Genomic DNA, 24,100 nt, shown 5'->3' with positions numbered 1-24,100 from the left:
GCTTGTGCCACCTTCTCCATGGGGCACTATGGTTGCTGGCAGGGCCCAGGAAACACCTTCCCTGGCAAGGAGAACGGAAGGACTCTGGCATGGGTCTGTGGCAAGGCAGGGCCATCGCCTGCCACCCGTGCCACCCACACAGGGTGCTGCTCCACACAGGGACCCAACTGGCGAGGAGGCGCCTGGGACACACCGAGACAGGGAAGCTCCCCAAGGTGCAGGAAGGGCATGGTGACAACACCTGCACAGACCTGTTTAGACCCCTCACTTCGTATCTGCATGTAAACAGGCCTGTCAACTCCACCTTGAGCACCCTCAAGTCATCAGGTGTCTACCAAGAGACAGAGAGAACCCCTCGGCCAACCAAGCAAACTGCGTGTCACAAGCAGCCGTGCCCAGACAATGAGGAAGTTTTGATTCATTTCATGCGGAGAAAGAGAGAGGAGATGGAGAAGCTGGAAGACGAAATTTACGCACAGCAGTTCAGAGCCATCTTCTCCTCCCTGGAAAAGGAAGAAAGACTCATGACATCCAGCTGCGTCCTCAGGGATCCATCCTGGAGCCAGCTGCAGGCCCCTCGATGCTGCACAGCACTTGCAGCGGGACCAAAGACGCCGCAGGAAAGACACAAAACAACTCACAGCTTGTGTCTCTTGACCAGCTGTTGGCCAAAGTGGGCTCTCTCTCTGATGACTCCCTGTCTTGTGACGCTCCTGTAAAGGAGCTTTTGGAAAACTGGGAGCAACAAGGGCTCCCTGACAGAGAAGCGGCAGGAGAGAGACACAGCGAGCCACAGAGCATGTTGTCTCTCCTGCCGCTAGACAAAGAAGCTGAGGCAGCAGCTTCTCCCCACAGCAAGCTGCTCTGCACAGGGTCTGAGGATGCTTTCAAGCACCTTATGAAGACCCCGACAGAGCAGCTGGAGGAAGAGGATGGTGATCAAATAGAAGGAGATCTATTTGCAGACATCCTCTCCTCCCTGCGTAAGCAAACCCTCGCCAAGACCACCTGTGTCCTCACAGATCACTCAAGTGTCACCCTGGAACCAGCTGCAGGCCCCCAGGTGCCACACAGCACTTCCAGCGTGACCAAAGGCTCTGCAGGAGAGACAGAAAACAACGCAGAGATTGCACCTGCTGACCTGCTGGCAGAACTGTTATCAGACACCTTACTGTCCTGTGGTGCTCTTCTGAATGAGCTACTGGAAAAGTGGCAGGAAGAAGAGCTCCCAGACAGCAAAGTGGCTGCAGAGAGGGACAGCGAGCCAGAGAGCGCGTTGTCTCTCCCACTGCAAAACAACGCAGCAGAGGCAGCAGCTTCTCTCCTGCACAGTGATCCCTGTGACAAAGGGCACAGTGAGCCTCTCCCCACGGCTCTGCCTGAAGACACAATTGTTGTAACGTGTGTCCTTCCTGTCCCTGACCCCGCCCCCCTGACCCCTTCTGACTGGATGTGAGTCAGGACCGCCCCCCATCCCTAGAGATAAAATCCCCAGCAAGATCCGGAACAGCCTCTTTGGTTCTGGGCTCGTATGGAACCTGCACCCTCCCTTGCCTTCCCTTCCCCCTCCCCAGTCTCCCCACTCCTCCCCTGTTTTCCTCAATAAAAACACCATGCAGACCAGGAACCAAACAGCTGCCTTTCTAAACCTGCAACGCTTCTACAAGAACCGCGTCTGACCAGCCCCACAGCTCGTGGCCATGGAATGACCATCCTGCGTGTTCCGGTTCTAGGGCAGCCCTCCCCCGCAGCAGGGGGGGGCTGCCTTCAGGTTCTGCACTGCTGCAAATGGTGGAGAATGCGGGCAGCGGTAAGAACTTGCCTAGACACGCCGGGGAGCAGCGGAGCCCGCGGGAGCTGGGGGGCGGCGGGAGCCGGCGGTGCTCGGGGAACGGCGGGGCCAGCGGTGCGGCCGCGCCGGGCCGGGCCGAGCTGGCCGCCGGCCCGCGGGGCCCACGCCTCCCCGCCAGCCCGCGCGGGGCTGCGGCGGAGCGGCGAACGCACGGCAGGGAGCCGCCGACGCGGCGGGACGCTGCCTGCGCTGCAGACGGAGACCACCCTGGCCGCGTGGCCCGCACATGGGCGCCGCCATCTTGTGAGCCGCCATTTTGTGTCGCGGGCGCCCCTCCCCCGGCGAGACCAACTCTGCACAGCCAAACACCATCTCTGCTGTGCAGCACACGCAGTGGCCGTGAGCTGTGAGACTCTGTAAAGACACAGGCGAGTCCCAAGAAGAGGACCCTGAAGGGACTTGTAGAAAACTTGTGAAGTCTGTATTGAGTTGCTGAGGATAAAACAGTGACGAAGAAGACTGTAAGGGACCGGAAAGCGGTGACCAGTCTTGTCAGTCGGCAAAAGTCTACCCAAGAGTAAGAGAGGCTCTGGGGGTGAGCCGATAGCGCCTACAGTGCCTATTCAGGGAAATTTTCCGACCCTGGACCTCTGCTAAAGGTGTAGTTTGCAGCAGAGGAGGAGTGAATGTTTGTATGAATGTGATTAGGAGGCACCCCCCAGGGGAGGGGGTGAGAAACGTGTGAATAGCTAAAGGCACCCCCCAGGGGAGGGGGTGCAAAAGTGTAAATGGTTGAGTCATAGAACACGGCAGGGTGTAGGGCTCTGTTTTAAAACCCAGCTAATTCTTTTTTTATTTTAACCTTAGACAGATTAACAAGTGTTGCATTTTGAGAATTGGGCTAGAGAGGGCTTCCGGAAAAGGCCCTCTCCACCCAATCCTCAAAAAAGAAAGGTATTTTCTTTAGTTAAAACCCTTTTTCGAGTTACAGTATGTTTTGTTTACCCCTATTAATACCTTTCCTCCTTCCCATGTCCCTTCTTCCCTCCCATTCTGATAAGGAGGTAACTAGCAAGGCTGCATCCCGTCAAAAAAGACGCTGAGTTGCTACCGATACTCTCAGGCGCCTTGCCAGTCCCCCCCTTGTACCATCACCCTTAAAAAATCACTCCTCACCCCCTTTTTTTCTACCCTCTTCTTCCCCAAATAGCCCCTCTACCATGCTCTCTAAAAATTTGCTTTTCCAAAAATCCCTGTGTCTTTCCAGCTGTGTGTAAGCTCTGCCCCTCTCCCTGCATGTCAAAGCTGGGGGGGGCACTGCAGACAGCACAGCCCCGTCGTGCAGCAGAGCAGCAAGATATACCTGACCTCAGCCAAGCAGCTTCAACTCCAGCCCTACTGAAGAAATTTCTACCAGCTCCAAAAGACTCTGAACTAGAAAATTTTTTTTTCCTTTTGTATAAGAGAAAAAGTGGATTTGTTGTAACGTGTGTCCTTCCTGTCCCTGACCCCGCCCCCCTGACCCCTTCTGACTGGATGTGAGTCAGGACCGCCCCCCATCCCTAGAGATAAAATCCCCAGCAAGATCCGGAACAGCCTCTTTGGTTCTGGGCTCGTATGGAACCTGCACCCTCCCTTGCCTTCCCTTCCCCCTCCCCAGTCTCCCCATTCCTCCCCTGTTTTCCTCAATAAAAACACCATGCAGACCAGGAACCAAACAGCTGCCTTTCTAAACCTGCAACGCTTCTACAAGAACCGCGTCTGACCAGCCCCACAGCTCGTGACCATGGAATGACCATCCTGCGTGTTCCAGTTCTAGGGCAGCCCTCCCCCGCAGCAGGGGGGGGCTGCCCTCAGGTTTTGCACTGCTGCACACAATGATGTCTCTGGTTTGTGCCTTGCCTGACAATCCTGTGGAGGAAGAGAACACAGCATGCATGGAGCCTGGCCATGCCCAGGCCGCCCCTCCCCAGGCAAAGCCCTGCGGGGCTGGGACACCGGCAGAGCCTTGCACGGTGCCTGCCCAGCCCCAGCCATGCACTGTTGCTTCCTCCCCCGCTGGCATTACCACTGTCCCGCAGCCCCCGGCCCCACGGCCATGGCGCTCCACCCTCAAGACGGCCCGGCGGGCTCTGCGCAGGCTCTTCTCCTTCAGCTGCCTCAGGGGGCAGCGGGAGGAGTGACCCCGGCTGCCAGCACCAGGACCATCCCCGGACATGACTATCACCATGAGGCAACCACTTGCCAAAGGCAGGTCCTGCTGCCAGCCCCAGCCCAGCACACCCAAGCAAACAGCAAGGCAGCCTGCTCCAGGAGAGCTGGTTCAGTAAGGACTGCAGTGCTGCCTTGTAGAAACCCACAGGAGCTGGCTTTAGGCCCAGCTAAAGCATTGCTGGTGTGCATCCCCACCCTGCCCCTAGGCTTTATTAAAAGCTGAGAAATGCTCCTTGGGCCTCAGCAATACAGGCTAATGAAGCCACATGCTCTTTTCACAGGACAAATAGGAAAATGCCGCCCTGGCTACCCACAACATGGACTGGACAAGGTGTTAACCCCGCAAGAACGACCTGGGCTCTGCATCTGCACCTCCACAAGAACCATCGAGACCCACCCTGCTGAGGAGTGCAGGGTCAGGAAGGACCGATGGGATGCCAGTGGAGCCAAGTGTCTTGGACTCTTCTGTTTGATGACTTCCCCCCTCCGCTCCACCCCTGATCTTACCCCTCTTCTCACTCTCCTCTTTCCCATGCCTTTTTATCTCCCTACCCCACATTTATTGTTAAATAAAATCCCTGTTGTTGACTTTGGTAGTTGGTCTCCTCAGCATCTTAACTCACACAGAGTAATCTCTCCCTAATCACACCTTATCAGGAGCACACATCTACACACAGCACTCGAGGTGTGGCCTCCCCAGTGCCCAGCACAGAGGGACAATCACTGCCCTGGTCCTGCTGCCCACACTATTGCTGACACACAAGGCCAGGTTGCCAGCAGCCTCCTTGCCCACCTGGGCACACTTTGGCTCACGCTTGGCTGCTGTCAGCCAGCACCCCCAGGGCCTTTCCCGCTGGGCAGCTTTCCAGCCACTCTGCCCCCAGCCTGGAGCACTGCAGGCCTTGGTGTCACATGAGGGCAGGACCCAGGCCTTGCTCTTCTTGAACCTTATCCTGCTGGTCTTGCACCATCCAGCCCGTCCACATTCCCCCCACAGAGCCTTCCTCCCCTCCAGGGCATCAACACCTCTGACCAACTTGGTGTCATCACCCACGGGCACCATCCAGCCCTTGGCCTTTAAAACGCTGGGGAATTCAGCCACCAATCCCACTGCCTCTCATACGCTCAGTGTGTACTCTGGCACCTGAGTTAATTCTCCTTTTTGACTAAACACAGCTCATCAACACACTTTTCCCTCGACTTGAGGTTAGGGAAGAAATGAAACTATAAAACACAGTAAGTTGGACATTTCGCCTGGCCTACGCAGTTGCTTTTTCACCAGCAGAGAGAGAACACAGACCTGCCTCTTTGGGGCAGGAGCCTCTCCAGATACCTACAGGACACCCAGAGAGGGCCTGGGCTGGGTTTGGGTGGGATAGTTAATTCCTAGTAGCTACTATGAAGTATGTGAGCAAATAATGAGGGCAAGAGCCTCCCCTCTGGCCCCACTCTGCCTAGCAGTCTTGGGTTCCTCCTCACCTTGAGGGACTCCACCTGGAGAGCCCCAAGTGAGGGAGAGATTAAGTGGCAGGGACTGTCCTACACCCCTGTCTCCTGGTGCAATGACAAGTGGGGCAGCCACCCAGCAGGGCCAGAGGGCATTCCAGCAGGACAGTTGCCTAAATCCTGGGGACAAGGGTGGCTGGCGGCAGCATTTCATGCATTTGTGCAGCACTGTCCCTGTCCTGACACTTGGGGTGGCACAATGTCACCCACTGCTTATGAGACAAGTGCCAAGACACCAGGGAACTCACCGTGGAGAGGGGAGGAGGATGCCAGGAGGAATCCTGCAGGTTACATTGGCAGATGAAATGGATGCAGACAGGTAAGGAAGGCACACTAAGGGGTGAGGATGGGGTTTGGCTCCATTGCCTCCAAAAGGATTCAACAGGCCACGAAGGAAAACGGGACCTGGTCCATAAACAAACCCCCTGTGGGCACAGACTGGGAGGCAGAGAAAGGAGCTTCTTCCTCCCTCCCTGCAGGGCCCTGTTGGGGAGATCACAGCCAGCACACAACGGCCTGAATTTCCAAGCAGCTCCCATCTCCACAGCAGGGTTATTTGTGGAAGCAGACACTGCCATCCCTTGGTTTGATCAAAGAATCACAGGATAGCTCAAATTGGAAGTGACCCATGTGGATCATCGAGTTCAACTCCCTGCTCCACGCAGCACTTCTGAGAACTGAACCATAGGACCAAGAGCACCGTGGGCTCCTGGCAGGTCTGTCTGCTCCCCTCAGGTTTTGCAGGTCAGGAGACCGGGGGGGGGAAAAAAAAAATCAACAGCAAAAAGCAGCTGACCAAACATTAGATTTGAGGTTTCCAAGAAATCATCAACATTGCCCTGAGGGAAAGAAGGGGATGGCAGCACAAAGTTGGACTTGAACGACCTGGAAGCTCAGACAGAGGCTGACCAACCCCAAGAGCAGTACAGCCTTAGGGCCAGAGAGGGATGGGGAGTGCTCAGCCTGGTCACTCACAGCCTCCCTTCTTCCTGCCAGGAAGAAAGAAGGAACCTGAGAGTCCCAGATCTGGGGCTCAAAGGGGGACATGTTACAGCAGAAGCTGTTTCAGAAAGTAGAACATGCAGAGAGAAAACCCCAGGTAATTATTCTTTACAGCACATAGAAGATGAAAGTCAGTGCTAAAATCATTCTTGAATATCCAGTTACACAGGAAAAAGAACAAAGTACAGAGGCCAGAGTATCAATATAGTGTTTAATAATCTTAAATGGATACAAAAGCTAAAAAAGTAACATTTCATTACCATAATATAATAAAACTTTTATCAGCAGAAATATTACACAGTTATAATATTTCTAGTCATAATATTTTCCAGTTTCTTATACCCTTCTATTTAGCCCTACACTGGTTTATCTTTATTAAGAAAAGCAGCAGCCCATTTTGTCCTTCTATTTACAGTCTTTTAGACTCTGTTTTCCACTCTGCACTGCATGCAGATAAAACTATTCTGCACGGATTTATTGTTTTACTTGTGGATAAATGTCACCAGTGGAAAAACCACTGTGCATCAGACACAAGAAATGCTGCTTTGCAGACTCCTCCCGGCTGCAGCCCCGTGGTGCTCACCCCAGGGATTGAGGAGGGCTTTCAGGACTGTGCAGAACTTAAAAATGAAGCAGGTTCTACCCAAAATAACAGCAGTTCCTCTGATTGCACAAACAGGAACTGAAGGGAGGAGGGGAACAGGTTGGATTGTGCAGGGACTGAGAGGTGCTTCCAGAAGCAAGTATAACATATACAGGAATTAAATAAATTAATGGTCCAGATAAAAAATAATCAGTTTCACAAATTGTTCCAAATGCCAAGTGCTGTGCATTGTTTTTAAAGAAAAAACAAGTCTAAAAACTAAAACATTCATTGAAAATACCTTGTTTCAGCTGGAGGAGCTTTCAGTGCTGTCAGGGTGATCCTGTCTGTGCCTGCATTTTAAACAAAACAGCCCCAGAAATGCCACAAAGGGTAAAGCACACTGCCCACTTACAGCTCTGAGCTCAGAAAGCTGATCACAGTGACAACTCTGTAAATCCAGGTGCACTTGGGTTTTTTCTTTTCAGTGCTCTTTTCCACCTATTACAGGCTGTAAAGACATCATCAAATCCTATTTTTAAGCAACCTTGCACTGCTGAGAGCTCCCATGGAATTACTGAGCCAGCTCTGGTGTTCCCAGTGTGACTTGCCCCAAGCAGCCAGGTAACTCCAACCCTCCACAGTGTCCAGTTTAAGGACAATGACCTGTCTTCTCCCATTTCTGTTCCCTTACCAAATGTGCCAGAGCAGGACAAGGTGTGAGGGAGATTCACTTCGATTTCCATTTTCTACAGCAATGTAAGGATGGAAACCAAATAAATACAAGACAGTAACACTGGCAGTGGTTGAAATAGATGCAAAATGCTGAAGTAAATACAGCCCAAGGTGTTTGCCTTTTCCCAGAAGAGGCAAACACACTTGGAATAGCTTGACTATCCAGCCTTCCAAATGGCAATCTTCCCTTCTTCCTTCCCAGAGCCACTGAGGACATACCTGTCCTCTGCCGAGCACAGTGCCTTCACTGCATCAGAGTGGCCAAACAGCTCCTTCTCCACACTCTTCTTCTCAGTACTGATCACATAGATCTTCCCTTTGCTCTTGCCTTGCTGCTTTCCACTGCTGCCAACCCACAGCTGGGGGAACAAAACAAACCCATGGTCACTTTCAGTATTTTACATTTTCACTATTTTACATTTTCACTGTAGGTCCAGGGCACAGTTGAGGAGGTTTATGTGGCACATTGGTACAGTAAGGATTCTCTCATGCTTGGCTGGAAAAGGGAAACACCAACAATTTTCTCATATATATATATATATACATATACATATACATATATACATACATACATATATATATATATATAAAAATAAAAAAGAGGTTTGGCCACCATTGCTCCTGGCCTCATCCAGGCCTCCTCAGCTGCTGTGGCATGAGGTGCCAGACAGAACACATCCTATTTCAGATAGACACAGTATGTAGCTGGGTTTCTTTTGTTTCTTAAAAGAAAAACTATGGCTTGCTTTTAATAAAAGCACGTTAATTAAAGCCTGTAACTTGCAGCCCTACCAATGTTGTTGTCTGCCTTTACCAGGCTGCAAGTTTAGTGTCTGTGACTCACTGCTGTGTAGAGGACACAGGGATGTGAGAGGTGGCACAGGGTCTGGTTGGAGCCTGTCACTAGTGGTGTCCCCCAAGGGTCAATACTGGGCTCCAAATTGTTTAACTTGTTCATAAATTACTTAAAGATGATAAAGGAACAAAGTTCTTCAGTAGAACAAATAAGAGCTTAATGCCTTAGGGGTTTCCTCCCTTGAAACAGAGGTTAAATGTACCAATCTCTGCCTTGGGGAAGAATATCCTAAAATGATTTTCTGTTTTAGTACAAAAATCTAACCAGAGGCTGAATACAGAAAAAACTTCCCTATTCCTCTAAAAAAAATCATTTCTGAGAAAGGGAGGGAAAATCTGAGAAAAAGATTCCATAAGTTGCTTTCCCAATAGATATACATTAACTATTTATTTGCAAAGTAACCCTGAATGGGCCCCTGTGGCAGCACAACTACAATAATTTGCACAACTACTGATATTAATAAAAGCAGGTACATAGAGGCCAATAGTGGCATGGACAGAAAATGCCAAGGTAGGAATCCATCAGCTGCTTTGGTCTGTCTGAATTAGGAATGTGGTGACTAATCAAAGAAAAGGTCATCTACAAAAACAGGCCAATTAATTGGTATTTGTTGTTTGTCTGGTAACCTTTTTTCAGGGCTTAGTCTGAGGAGCCCTGAGATGAAATATCAAAGGACCTAAACTTTCAGTTTCTAAGTTCCCTGGAAATGTCAATAGCTAATAAATGTCATCACATATTTAATTACTGATGAAGAGTTTGGCTTGCCACACATCTTGGGGTACAGCTGCAGCAGCCAGTGGTGTTGGGCAGTCCTTAGCTTTTCTGATTTCAAAGAGGAATCAACATTCCAAATCAGCACCTAAGCACACACCCAGTGAGGAAGCAAGGACAGCCCATGAGAGCTGCAAACAAACAAAACTCAAGTAAAGAAATCCACAAGAGGGCAAACCAGCACAAAATGTCTCTCACCTGATTTTTAACTCTTATCATGCAAGTAATCTCAGAGCAATCCTGGAGGTGAATATTTTGAGGTGAACTTGAAAAGTCTTTGGTGTTCCAAATGTACAGATCACTGCTCCCTGAGTAAGAGGCCCACACTTCATCTCTCTAAAGCACAGAAAGATATATTTGAGCACTGCTGACAGGAAATGTATCACAATAACCACAGCTTGTAATGCCACATGGCCCTGCCTCCTTCAAACAATCAACAAAGTAAAGGCAATACCTCAGGGAAGAGCTGGAAGCCAAGAAAGGAGGAAAACACATCCTTCAGGTGATGCTCAATTTTCATCTGCAGTTGAAACTCATGAGTTGACACTACAAGAATGCAACTTCTGGTACCTTCAATATTAAAGATAAAGAATTAGTAACAGAGGTGTCCACTTTTTCCATCTCTACAAAACAAAGCAAAAAGCAAAATAAAATAGATACATCCAACAACTGTCTTGTTTCTTTATGTAAAGATGAATTTTTTAATTATTATTATTTGAGGAAGGGACTTACAGCACCACAGTTGGTCATTATGAAGCTTCATAGAGGTGAGATTTTGGCAGGGCAGCTGAAAGACACGATTCACTTTCAGAGTACTGATGTTCCAAGCAATCACTGTTCCATCTAAACTGCTGGAATAGGCTTCACTGTTGGCACAGATTAAAACAAATAACGTAGTATACAGTTTATTCATGTTCAGAAAAAACTGCATACATAGAAGAGACTTACTTGCAAAATAACCAATTTTACAGTAAGCCAAATTAATGTTCATTTTTTAATTATCTTCAAGATTATCCTTTACAAACTCTATTTCACTGGAAACACTGAAGGCTAACTCAGAGCTCTCAGTGAATGAGAGCACATCTTACATCATGCATGAGGAGTAGAGCACAACAAAACATTCCCTATAGTTCTTCTGAACAATGCTGCCTGATAGATTTTCTCTTGAGTTAGAACGAAAACATCTCAAAACTGTTCTTCTTTGTTACTGCACCTGAGAAAACAAATTATACCATCCCTTTTTACCTTTAACATTTGTTGGCTTAGAATGAGAAAACCTTTTTCAGAAGGTTCCAACAATACTTAAACAAATTCTTCCTGAAATCCAGTTACACCTGCTGCACTACTGGCAGACCTATTGACCTTGGAGTTGCCTTTCCCATGGGAAAGACAGCAGGTTAAGACCTTCAGCCAACACTCTTCCCAGTGCTACCCAAAGATAAAAAGCATTTTGCCTGAACAGAACAATAAATATATTATTTCTTTTACAAGCAGGCAGAAAAAAAAAATCCAGAAACTGTCTGTAAACATTTAGTCGATGATGTGCTCAAAGCAAAAGTGAAGTAGTCTTTAAACTGCATCTGTATCAATTCCTCACTGGATGATACCAATTCCTGGCTGTTCTCATCCTCTTTGTTCCAAACAACACAATGCTCTTTATTTTAAAAGGAAATTCTTAGTTGACCATACGCAATATGGGACCTACAAAAATGGGCTAAATAAAGACTTTATTAGCAGGATAAACCCTCCAATTTAAAACAATAAATTCTTTCAACATCTAGGAAAATCAAATTAGATCTACCTGGATGTTCCATTCTTCTTCTCCACGATGATGTCTGTAACATCGGAGCGATGATCGTTCAGCTGCTTATTACAAGACATACTGTGAGTGTTGATTATATAAATAATGGAGTCCTGAGAACCAATCCACACTTGACTCTGTTCCACCATGACCATGCAAGTCTGGGGAGAAAAAGCAGGGTTAAATAAAGCCTGAAAGAAAAATCACTCTGTAGTGTAACATGAAAAATGCTGTACTCAGATGCTAGTTTGGTGGTGATCGCTGTAGGAGATCACGTCTCTGCTTTTCAGTGTTCTATTCTTTGCTCTGCTATATAAATAATGAGGACAGATCTTTGCAAAGTTTGTTCTTCAGTAAATAGGATTAATATTTTGTCTTAGGAACTGATTCAAAAATGTGTTTCTGGCCCAAAGAAAGTAAGAGTTACAAGGGCATCAGGGAAACCACAGAAGTTAGTGTGCTCCTCTCCTCTGCATTGGAAGCCAAACTAACTGTCCAATATGTCTACATTTCCTACTTCAGCTAAAAGTAGTGTCTAAGAAAATACTGTCTCCTCTACTGGCTCTGGAATGTCCTTCTCCTCATTCTCACACACTCTTCATTTATCTCCCTTCACAGTCCCATTAGTTGCCAACTTTTTTTGTCTGCTTTTAGGTCAATATCTGACTCTCTTGGAATTCCTTCCTCCACCCAGCTCTTCACCATCAGCTTTACCCCTCCCTTTTTTACTCTCTCCACACTCATCCACAGCAATCTCTCTTATCTTTCACACAAGTGACAGGTCCAATCCCTTTTCCTGTGTGTTCTCTCTGCTGTGTGTTTTTCGCTCAGGCTGCATTCCTGGTTCAGATTCTCCCTTCATGGAGAGAGTTACTCTTTCAGATGGTCTTTCACAAACAACTCTCTTTCACCTGCTGGTTGAGACACTTTCTTTTAGAGCTCTATCTCTCTTCCAATAGCATCTGCCTGGTTTCCTTACACCTCTTCCCAATTTCCAGTTCTTCAGCATGGCTAAATTTTTGTATCTTCCTAGGATTCCACTTAATCTTCTCTTTGGGTTGATTATCCTATTCCTTCTCCTCAACTGTTTCAACCCTGCTTTCCTACTCCAAGAACCCATCAAGCCCTCCCAAATCCAATCCATCCCTTCTCATCAGCTGACTTGTTTTGTTACTAATCCATTTAGCCTCCTTTCCCCTCTTGTCAAAAATCCCCATTTTTTTCTGAGCTAACTGAAGCCCAAACAGCTCAACCACTTTTAAGGAATGATGTGATTTGGGGTCAGACAGGCTACAGCAACAAAACCACCCAGCCAAAGCAGGAACTGTGATTCTGTGCCAGTCTTACCAGTTTGGAGCGACCCATTTTGAAGCAGTGTTGTTGGATGGACCAGGTAGAGGCATCAAAGACCACCACCTTCCCCTCATTTAAAGCACACCAGAGTTTTGGGTGAGCATTGTCCAATCTTTCTGAAGGGTCAAGATGCCCTAGAAATAAAGCAGAGAAGATGAGAGAGGTAAAAGAAAAACTACTTTTGGAGACCTGTGGGAAAGCTATTATTAGGCAGAGTAGGTTTGTAATGAAATGCATCTGTGTTCTGGAATTTTCATCATCAGTTATTGACTGACACAGTTCTCACAATGAATTTGTGCTCGTTCTCCTCTATTTGTTGAGTTCACCCAATGAGTTAATCTTACATTCCAGAGATATTTAGATCAGAGATAATCTCTTTCATTGATAACTAAGAGCTGAGCTCACTGGAATTGCAGGAAGGCTTTTAAGCCCTATGAAATACAACTAATAAATCCATTTACTCTTGTCTACTCCATTAGAGCCTCTTTTAGAAGCCCTCATACTATGATGAAAGAAAAGCACCTCTGAATCCAACACCCTCCACATTATTCCTTGCACTGTGGCTCAAACAAACACCCCCACATGACTCTACTGAGAAATAAAAACATAACAATGAATATTGATCAATGGGGAAGCATCATCCATCCATCCAGCCACCCTGCTCAGTGAGTGAGGCAGAAATCTTTATGAGAAATCAGCCCATTAACACAGAATTGAAGTCTATGATAAGGCACAAATGCAGAGGAAGGCAAATTAAGACTGTGAAAACTATGCCTTGGAGTATCTTAATATGCAACATTACTGTTCTTGTTTAATGATTTTTCTGGTTTAGTATTCAACACACAACCAATCCATGTCAGAATGTGAACACATCAGGCAGGCATAATACCAGGTGTTGTAAGATAATGTGCTTTATAGGCTAATTAAAGCTGGGCTAACCTAAAGAGAGCAATACATCACCTTACCTGGCGTATAAAGCAAGACATCTATTGCCTGTGGAAATGTCTCACCAGCTGAGGGGTTGATCTTGTGCTTCAGCATCTCTGAAGTTGTTTTGGGGACCATCATAGGCACTAAAGTAGATTTTTAGAAGGTTATAAAATGCACATTTAAGCCTGAAATAGAACTACAATTCTTATGAGATAGCAATTCTACACCATTCATTCACATTTCTCACTTTTCTTTCTCTCTAGCCTTAGCTGACTAGGAGAGCCCAAACACCATTTATATGAATTTTGGTAGCAGAGACACCCACCACCCAAGGAGTCTAAAGAACCAAGACAAAAACACAGAATCTGAGATAGAGAGAGAAGCAATAGCATCGAGACAGAAGCAAAAACCAAAACCAAACCAAATAAAAAAAAAAAAAGAAAAAAAAAGAGAACACAAACCTTAAACTTTCTATTAATACTATTAAATAAACTATGTTTGTGAAAGTCCAATCAGGCTAATGTCTTTTTGTATTTCTACACACAACCAGTTTGAAAAACAGAATATACACTGAGAGAGCAGAAAGATATGATGCAACACCAGCAGGCTTTGTAGCATTGCTATGTGACTGACCTTCATTTTTCATCCTGTCAAAATAAGACAGTTTGGAGGCTGCATAGATGCTTTTGGAGGACTGTAGGGCACCAACTACAGCATCCATCAGGAGGACATTTGTCAGTGCTTGCTGGATATACTGAGGATCCTAAAGACAGAAGTCTTACTGTAGTTTATCTATTGTTCATTATTCTTACAAGACATCATGCTCAAAATCACAACACATCATGCTTAGCACAAGCAGCAGCCAGTTGCTGCCCTGCAGCATAATTCATGCCACTTGCTGTCAGACCCCACTCCCACATCCCATGTTCCAAACCAGGTTTTGGAGCAGGGAGCCAGAAGTCAGTATTATTTGATTACAGGAATACTTCAGATCTGGCACAACCTTGAGACAGGATGTGCAAACAAAACCAATGAAAATATACAGCAGGCACAGGGTGGATACCCATTTCCAAGGTGGATCTTTCTCCATGGGAGAGAAGTACCAAGAAATTCTAAGATTAGTGCATGAATTATTTAGAAGAGAGACAGAAAGCACATATTTCATACTTATTTGGTTACAAATTCCCATATTTATACCTTGTGATCATATGCCATTTTCTTTCCAGCCCACATTTCTTTCACTATTAGGTACCAGAGATCACACTCAGTTTTAAGGTTGGCTTCAAAAACTTCTTTTTTAGATGTTTTAATCCTCAGAGTAGGTATTCTCAAAAGAAGGAAAGCTACAGTTGTGCTCTTAACATCCTGGAAAGTTACAGGAAAGAGAAAACAAGGAGAACATATCAAAATAACAGATAAGGTTCAGCACTCAGCCTACAGGGCAGCTTTCTCTAATTACACAGCTAATTATTTCAGTTGTCCATACATACCATTAAGCAGAGATGGGCTTATGAAAATAAGTTTAAACAACATCATACAGCCTTGGCTCCACAGTGGATACAAGCTGACCCATTGACACCTGAGTCACATGAGCACATTTAATGTTCATGTTATTAAACTTCTCTATTCCATATCCCATATGCTGAACTCTGCACATTTCTCTACATCTAGAGGTTATAACCTCTTGATTTTTAGTTGCGAAAATTTTGGTCCAAACCCCCAGAATTTTATCTAATCACTCATATATTGACTTCAGCACTGTTTCCTACTCTCCTTACTAAAAATTTACATTGAGAGCCAGCTCATTTTGGAGAATGGGACACAACCTATATCCACAGACATGCCAGAGGACTGGAAGTTAATGCTCACCTCTATATCCCTGAAAGCAGCAATGGGGACATAGCCAGGACGTCCCCCTTCAGTCAGCAGGAACAAGCGCTTCTGGGTCAGAGCTATTTTCCCTACACCATGGTTGGTTTTAACTGAGCAGGATAACTTGTAAACACATTCATTTTTATCTAGATGCTCTATTACAGCTGGTGGCAGATTCACCTCTTGAGCTTCTGCTTCAGATTCTTTCCAGCAGTTGTAGAAATCTCTGAATGTTTCGGGATCAATTTGCTTCTGCTGTCCTAAAAAATTTTTAAAACCCCTGTGAGAAACTGTTACAGAGATTTGTACATGAAGATAGCTTTAAAAGGATAGTAACTTTCAAATAATGCCTCTTTATTGTGCAGTGATAGACCAACCAACACTAAATCTCCCCTTTTCATGTGACAGTGCTAAATAATAATCAAAAAGAAAACCAACTATCTTCTACTCACCTACTGTCAGGGCATCAAACAACCGGTGGATAGTGTCTATGTCCCTGACAATCCCAGACTCCTGAATTCGCTTCACGAAATCATCCAGCTGCATGTGTGTTTTTGGCAATTGAAAATTTTTCACGTGGTCATCTATTTTCAGAACTTCTCTTTGCTTTTCCATCACTCGACTTATCAGCCTCTTGAGCTCAGGTCTGCGGTCTGCCTGCAAGCGCTCTGAACGAGGCAGGGTCTCCACTATTTTTCTTACAAGATCAGTAGGGAAAATTCTTAAGTCTGTTTTTTCTAGGTTCTGAAAGTCAGAAAGTGCATTTAGTAGTTTCCCTTGCATCAAGCTAACAAGGCCCCGGAGGTAGAAGTACCTTGCCAGCAACGCGGAGTTCTCAGGGGGTAAGGTATTGATAGCTTTGCCAAGGTGGTTGTAGAAGTCTGTGTAGTAGGAGTGAACACACTGGAACACCAGAGGAAAGTGAATTTCAGGGATTTTGAACTTAATGATGGATTTGGAGGGCATCACAGCTAGAAGCAAACACCAAGAGACCACATTGATTAGGATAAGAAATAAAAGAAGAAATATCTTCACAACCAGCAATACTACAAACAACAACCAGAATCCCCATCCCAGCAACAAGCAATTACTAGAAAGAAGTAAGATTACAGCTGTGCTAGGAACACAAGTACATTTCTGTGTCCATTGTCCTTATTATCAGAATATTCCCTGATCAGGTAACATGAATTCTGGAAAGAAAAAAAGGAAAAAAAACCCAAACTCATACAGTTATTTCTAAATAGAGACAAGCTTAAGCCTGTGTTTAAATTAAAGGTAGTAGAGAACTGGAAATAAGGTGGGTGAGTACTCAGGAATCAGTTCTCCAATATCAATCCCATTGGGATCAATCACTCTTTTGTGTTCCAGCAAAACTTACAGCAGGCTACAGACTGATTTCACATGCAGGGGGAAGCACAGACACACCCTGCTCAAAGTGACTCAGCCCTCCATTTCTTCCCAGCATCTCACACTGTTTCTGTGAAAATCATTCTGTGATGTCACCCAAAAAGACAACAGAAGTGTATTTGTTCATCAGAATCTTCCCTTACCAACACCTGTTTCTAGTTTTCGAAATGAGGAGTTCCTGGTGGGGCCCTCTGGCAGTTGGATGTCCTGCAGGTTGGGCATGCTGATCACCTTGCGCCGGCTGGCCTTGCGCTCGGCATTGATTCGTTTCGATGCCATTTTCTCTATCGTCAGCCTTCTCGGGGAGAGAACCATACAATCTAACCTGAGAAAAATAAAAATAACACAGAACTAGATTCAGAACTGAGTACTCGTACACTCTAAATTACTGCTTGTTTTTATTTCTTTTTGTATAATAGTATTAAATCTACAATTTCAACAGCCACCTGTTCACATCACCCTTTTAAAATAAATACATTGAGTTATCAATTAGTCATAATCTTATTTATAGATGGCCTGATATAATACCTATAGAGTCAAAAGGTATTGACCTTTTCTTTTTTCACTGATACCAACAGAAAATTCAAAACCTGGACAAGAAATTAGAAAACTGTACCTGTCCTCTTCAGACTGGGTGCTCAGCTCAAGCCGAGCAAAAGCATCCATCTTTCTGTTCAGACGTGCTTTAAGGAAAGAGTGAAACATGTAGGTCTCTAAAACCTGTGAGACACAAAGGGGTTAACTGTGGATCATTTATAAATTAATAAATTACATTTTTATTAGCATGTTTTGCTCATTTTTATTACCTTTACATATGCAAAACTGAGACCTTCCAATTTAGCAATCACAAAAATAAAAAGATTGGAAGCTTCAACACGAAACTAATTAAGTTTCCATTCACCTTCTGAACTTTGATGATATTTGCTTAGTGCTAAACAGTAATCTCAGACTGCCCTCCAAGAGATGAAGCCAAACAAAAATGAGAAATACTGAGCAAAACAAGCTACAAGTTTAATATTATCTTTTCTGCCTAAGCCAAGTGCTGATAATATTGTCAATAGTCTGGAATAAGAAGTTTAGGGCACTTTAAATTAACACTATGCTATGACACTGAAGAGACAGGTGAATCATCTTTTCTTCTGATGACCCTCAAAATTGATCCCAACTCAGGTAATTATTGTGGTGTCATCCAGAAATAACTTCTAAAAGGTCAAATGGCTACTTTTAGCATAGAAAACACCATAAAAAAAGCCAAGTGTGAATTAAAAAGAGAGAAAGCCACCATCTCTCATCACTGCACAGTAAAACAAGGTGAAAGCTGGGGTGTGAGGCAATACAACATGTTTATTATGTAAATGTTGAAATGCCTCTTATTAATCCATTTGCAATGCACCATGCAAAACAGCATCTCCAAAAGCATTAGGATTCCCAGTTTCCAGTATTCCTCCAGTAGGTGGCATACTTTGCTAGCAATTGTACATCCAGGAGATTCCAAATTTTAGTCCTTTAAAATGGATTTGAGTTTTCTTAACCTAATTCCAGACACCACTAGTAACTACTGCATATTGCGTTATTTTCTAAGATTCACTTGAAAGCAAACCGACCACTTTGCTATTTGGTATTTAAGTCAGTCAGCTGCTCAAAGCTCTTTTTAAATATGCACATCTGAGCTTTAAATTAATATTAAATTTCAATTCATATAATTGCCACCATTTCATTTATAGCATTAGAAACTGCTGTTGAAAATATCTTAATTAATACTATTAATCTGAAATCCTGGTCAGAACATTTCCAATTAGTTACTCTCCTGAGGACACATTAATAGATTCCTTTTAATTTTTCCTTTCAGTCTGTTTGTTTTTAACAATGTTTACACATGTTGGAAGCTTTATCCAACAAACACTGCTTCTCATGTAAGATTCATCACTTTGTTACCTTTAAATTGACAGATATTGGCATGAATCCTAAAATACAGATTTATTGATAACAGATAATCACAACACTGAATTTACCTTTTTGTAGAATGGCTGGTCTCCAATTGCCCTTGTTTTCAGGAATTCTTCGCTGTTAAACACTCTGTGTTCATAATTTAGATGGTCTTTTACCTCCCTGGAGACAAAAATTAATAAATAGGTAAGTCTGCTTGGAGATTTGTAAGCAAGCTGTATTTTTGCAATAGCAGCAGCCCACTAGTAGTACTAGAAATATGCTGCAGCGTCAGAAGATAAAATAGAAATATGCTGCAGTATCAGAAGGCAAACTCAATTTTAATGAACTAGTCTGAGCTACTGAATCATAGAAAAAGAATTCAAATTCTTAGAAGTAAGGTAGGCTATCTGCTGCCAAATTCACTTACACTCTCTAGGATTTAGCAAACCATGAAGGAGGATTTGTATAAACCATGACTTAGGCTCCAATCCTGGAATTACATTTACATACACAGTTCCTGTATCACACACAACCCACTGAAGCACAAAAGACAAGTGCATCTATCATGGGCAATTTGAAAGATGTGACCTGACCTCACACTGTCCCATCACATTGCATCTGTAACAGGCACATTAGAAGCAGGACTCTTACTATTACATCTTTTTAACAGTTTATCCAACCTTCTGAGATCAGGAAAAAGAACAGTTAATAAAAGTACACAGTTCTACATGATTCCATATAATTTGGCTGTTTGCTTTAAACATGGAACCTCCATGCACACAAAATCACTACAATGCTTCGCTGAAGACAGAAAAACTGGCAGCACAACTGCATCAGAAAATTACTTTCCTTCATTCCTGGATGTTGGTAGAGTTAGAAGATAGAAGAAACAGGGCTGAAAAAAAGAAGACAGAAAGTTTGAAAGAAAGGAGAAAGAAAACAAGAGAAGAATCAACCCCTTTGTGACATATATTATCTCTTAGAGAGCAAAGCATCTGCTAATTTTTTGCAGCCAAATGTTTAGTGCATTAAAGAGTTCAAGCAGTCATGAGCAAAAATGAGTTTCTCCTCATCTTTGTCTGGAATTATTGCTGCCAAACACTGAAATCCACTAAATCCCACTGCGGAAATAAATGCATTTCAGTTTCTATAACCAGCTATCTGTAAAGGCTGTTCTATTCCCCACACCCAGCAGCTACTGTCCTTCTTGGAGGGTCCAGACGCTTGTAGGAACACTCCCTAAGCAGATCCAATAACAGACACCTGGTATTTGGACTCTGTAAATTAACCCAGCACCTTCTGACTGGAAGTGTCAAGGAGAATTCACGTGAGCAATTCAGTAGCTGATCCAAAGAGGAGAACCACCTCCAGCAAGAGGCCACATCATTGTTAAAATATCAGTCCCAAACACATCCAATACCTCACATTTCTTACCAAAGAATTATTGAATACCCCAGGTAGGAAGGGACATACAAGGATCACCGAGTCCAACTCCTGGCCCAGTTGTCCCTTCTTGTGCCAACACTTTGTCCATGAGCTTCAAAGCTCCTCTCCCTCCTTCATTCTCAGGTGGTTGCCCTCTCCAGGTATCTCATCCATTCTCAGCCCAAACACACCCAGGTGTTCTGAGCTCTGTTCCTGCTTTCAGCTCTTCTACCTCATCCTAATTTGAATTTATGTTCGTCTAACAAGAGTGACCAAGACTGTGCCTTGACTGATACCCCTGTGGGGCCCTAAGCTTTCCCAAGGACTGCACTTCTCCTTCTGAAATCTTCCTATAAAAGACAAGCTCAAAATAACAACAGTTTTATCTAAGATATTCTAGCAATGGATATGTCCATCAACACATCAATGACTCATATTCCAGCAGGCTACAGGACCTTCTTCTCATATTCCCTAACAAAATCTAAAAATATCTATAAAGAAAGACAAAATGAGAGTGATGCTTAACCAGTACCATATGCTCCTATAACAGAATATGCTACATCCACTTACCTGAAGATATTAACAATTAACTGCAACATGGTTTGCTGCACATCCATGTTCAGTTTCTGCTGCCAAGCCCTTCTGCGGGTTTGGAGCTCACCAAGGTCTGCACTGGCTCGGAGATGGCAGAGCTCCAGATCATAATGCAGCTGCAGACTCTCCACTCTACACACAGGATAAAATTATTAATTTACATCCTAACACCAACATTTTTTTCATACCTTTTTAAGAAAAAAAAAGTCATTTAGGTCCATTCATCTTACAGCTAGAGAAGTGCAAGATTGATTTACAAGTGCTGACAAGCTAACAAGATTCCAGCGAGTCCCACTCTTCTAAATCAGAGTGCACTCAGTCTTCTTTGTAAAGTTCAATGATAATCTGTATCAATAATAAAAAAGGAAACAAACATTCCAGTTGTTGCAAAATAATCTTGTGATTATGACTGCTTAGAGCCACTTGTATACCAATTAACTGAATTTTTCAATTTGCCCTTTTAAAATACAGTGGGGCTTATATAAATATAATAACAACAACAACATTAAAAACTTAGTGCATCAGCCATGGTTTATGCACTAGGATAAACACATCTTCAAGTTCTTGTCACCTTTTTATGAAAGTTTCTGCTGCTTGTGCTGGAACATCTGGAATCTCAAGTTCCTCTTCAACCATTTTTGAATGTGTAATATCTCCATTATCTATATTAATTAGAATCAAATCTTCAGCTTCCTTTAACAAAAGAAAATAGAATGACTGTACACATATTGTAAAAATATTTACTTCTAATTTACATACTCCTCAAACAATTAATTTCATCAAGGAGGTAAACCAGAAAAGGACTGAAATTTTCCCTAAAAGTAGAAGATTGTATGGATATGTAAACAATTACATTCAAGAAAAATTAATGCAATTGCCTTAATGGACGTTAATCTAAGTACATAAACACTTAGTAATCTAATATGCTCTAATATGTAAGGAGACAAATGCACTGCAAGTAAAAATCAAGAGTGGTAATTGTGGAAAACACACCGTGCTCACTTCACCAAAATGATCAATGTGACATCCCATCAGGAAAGATGTTGGAGCCATCACAAAATCCAGCATTTGCCGAGACAGAATAGGCACAAAAGTGTGCTGCCACTGAAGAGGATGAAGGTACAACATAAAGCATTCAGCAATGAGTGTCAGCAGAGCCCAGTCAGAAGAGAAGAAAACGATTCTCTGCTCAGTCAAAATACAGGTCATAATCTGGAAAACAAACCCAAAATGTTAAGTGTTTGCAAAGAGTTATGTAGAACTTACTAGAAATGCATATATTTCATCTGCTTGTGAAACTCAGCCTCACAAATTCTCATTTTTAGTAGCTACCTTACAGATTTATGAAATGAAATCATGTCCATTTCAAGATGCACCAGCTGCATGGGACCATTTAGGATTTGAGACACATTTATTCATAACATGCACATGTGGGCAAAAGCCAAAAAAACAAGGCAATTTTTGCCACTGCCAGCTCTCAGAACTGATCAGGTTTCTCAGAGGAAGCATCTCTAATAACACTCATGACCTTAAACAACCTAATTTAACTTCACAGGTGGCCTTTAAACAGGGAATTGGATCAGGAAACCTACAAAGGACACTCCAGCGAATATTATTGTAAGATTCTGTGAAGCACTGAAAAATTTTTTTTGCTAACAGCTGTTTTGTCTTTCTACACCATTTGCACTTTATCTGTATGAGAGTGCCAACTAGCATCAATACTTCCTACAGGTCCCTTTCTTACACATGAGAAAAGTTCTTATAAATTTTGTGGAAATGCATGCAGTAAAAATTCAAAATAAAATCTGTCAATTGGCTTGGGTATTTACATTTTTAAATATATTCTTAAGAAATTTAGCACCTATTTCTAAACCACAGGCAAAGAAATGCAATATGTCTTAATCTAATTTGATCTATAAATAACAAAGTATCTTAAGAAGTATATTTTATCGTGCCATATCTCTAATATTCAGAACTAATACTATTCTGAATTCCTGGGTTTATAAAGTTTTTTGAGTAAATAAACATCTTAATTTTTTCCTAAACTACAAATTACCAGCACTGTCAATCTCCAAAACATTTAAAAGTATGAGCTAGTTTTACCTGCAGCACCTGCTCTGGTTTGAAACACAGCAATGGAAGATGGAGATCTAAGTCAATAATTGGACTGTCCGGATCCTCTCGTGAAGGAATTATTATTTGAAGGGGTTTCATATGAAATACCTGTAATAACAGATGGTTTCCAATTACTCCTTGATGAAAATGTTCCCACAGCACATTTAATTCAGGATTTTAGTTCCAACTACAAAATATTAGCTTTAATTGAGAGCAAGAAGACAGGTATTTGTATACTACAGAAAAGTGAAATAAAAAGAGAAGAAAATACTAAAAGACACAATAACTAGTTTAAAAGATTAATATAGACTTGTCTCCTCTCCTTCTCATAGGGTGATTGGCCAGTAATATATTTTAAAAAACATCTCTCAATAGAATTAAACTTGCTTTGTTATAACAAAGTAATTGAATTTATATTTGTAGCTAGAACTGGGAAATCAAAACTATTGATAAAATTCATACAGGAAATAGAAAAAACATGAACAAAATAAATGAGCATAGGCTGTCATGCTAAGGAAATAAAACAAGCCAAAAGGAATGAGGTCCCTCAGTGTTTCAGATACTTCAGCTCAAATCTCTGGGGGTCAGGTCCTGCACGTGTTGCATATTTCGGCACTCACAGCTGGTTTAGCCAATCACTCAGATATTTTCCAGCTATCTTATTTTTCCTCCACTCATCCCAGGGTCAAGGAAAGCAGCTAAGGAGAAGTCCATGGCTGAAGCACTGCTTCTCTAGAAGCCACTGCAGTAGGTAACAGAGTGTATGCTGAAATCACTGACCCCACTGACATCAGGCTTGACTTGGGAAGGGTCAGAAAGGAACAAATACACAGAACTGACTACAAATATTGATGTGACTTTCCCCTCTCAGCTTGGTCTTATCCAGGCAGCTGCCAACTCAGGACCGTTCATCCACTGCACACTGTTCTGCTGCTCCCAGATCTCTCCAGGCATCATCTCAGACCATAAATAGTTGCCATGAGCCAAATCCTTCTCAGAGGAATATTGAAAACTAAAGAACATGACTGGTATGCCAGCACTCCAGCCTGCACCGTGGTCACACTGTTATTTTCTCTACTAATAATGCATTGCCTAGTTTTTAAAGCACAGGTATTGACATCAGTTCCACATCAACAATCTCTGTCCTGATCAAGAATGTCACACAGTTCATAGAAAACAGCATCTTAGTATCTTATAAGGTATAATGTTAGGTGA

The 24,100-nt window shown here is 43.4% G+C and overlaps 2 protein-coding genes across 2 annotated transcripts in view; one reads left to right on the top strand and one right to left on the bottom strand.

Annotated features, from left to right (window-relative positions):
- Positions 1-325: 325 nt before the first annotated feature.
- On the top strand, positions 326-4,602 carry LOC146442485 (uncharacterized). Its single transcript, XM_085053668.1, has 3 exons — positions 326-1,379; positions 3,659-4,042; positions 4,288-4,602. Exons 1-2 carry the CDS (start codon positions 581-583, stop codon positions 3,973-3,975), a joined length of 1,116 nt encoding a protein of 371 aa, XP_084909794.1. The 5' UTR covers positions 326-580; the 3' UTR covers positions 3,976-4,042; positions 4,288-4,602.
- Positions 4,603-6,711: 2,109 nt separating this feature from the next.
- Positions 6,712-24,100, bottom strand: part of DENND3 (DENN domain containing 3) — a 30,250-nt gene continuing 12,861 nt past the window's right edge. Inside the window, exons 6-23 of the mRNA XM_085053661.1 lie at positions 22,874-22,993; positions 21,764-21,982; positions 21,342-21,463; positions 20,747-20,902; positions 18,835-18,931; positions 17,439-17,542; positions 16,966-17,147; positions 15,868-16,386; positions 15,413-15,675; positions 14,741-14,908; positions 14,177-14,306; positions 13,579-13,686; positions 12,608-12,747; positions 11,261-11,421; positions 10,192-10,325; positions 9,914-10,029; positions 9,658-9,795; positions 6,712-8,191 (exon numbers count right to left, since the gene is read on the bottom strand). Of these exons, the coding sequence (XP_084909787.1) occupies positions 7,991-8,191; positions 9,658-9,795; positions 9,914-10,029; positions 10,192-10,325; positions 11,261-11,421; positions 12,608-12,747; positions 13,579-13,686; positions 14,177-14,306; positions 14,741-14,908; positions 15,413-15,675; positions 15,868-16,386; positions 16,966-17,147; positions 17,439-17,542; positions 18,835-18,931; positions 20,747-20,902; positions 21,342-21,463; positions 21,764-21,982; positions 22,874-22,993 (3,078 nt within the window). The 3' untranslated portion in view covers positions 6,712-7,990. The remainder of the gene's footprint in view (positions 8,192-9,657; positions 9,796-9,913; positions 10,030-10,191; positions 10,326-11,260; positions 11,422-12,607; positions 12,748-13,578; positions 13,687-14,176; positions 14,307-14,740; positions 14,909-15,412; positions 15,676-15,867; positions 16,387-16,965; positions 17,148-17,438; positions 17,543-18,834; positions 18,932-20,746; positions 20,903-21,341; positions 21,464-21,763; positions 21,983-22,873; positions 22,994-24,100) is intronic.

The sequence above is a fragment of the Lichenostomus cassidix genome, chromosome 2, assembly GCF_008360975.1.
Source record: "Lichenostomus cassidix isolate B80296 chromosome 2, HeHo_3.0, whole genome shotgun sequence".
Classification (NCBI taxonomy): Eukaryota; Metazoa; Chordata; class Aves; order Passeriformes; family Meliphagidae; genus Lichenostomus; species Lichenostomus cassidix.
The sequence above is the reverse complement of the archived record's forward strand: the minus strand, read 5'-3'. Positions and strand labels throughout refer to the sequence as shown.

Bases quoted from the DNA above. Each gene is read 5' to 3' on its own strand.
- LOC146442485 (XM_085053668.1), top strand. From the start codon at position 581: ATGCTGCACAGCACTTGCAGCGGGACCAAAGACGCCGCAGGAAAGACA. The intron at 1,380-3,658 runs CTGAAGACACAA...CAGGTTTTGCAC, and splicing joins GCCTCTCCCCACGGCTCTGC to TGCTGCACACAATGATGTCT.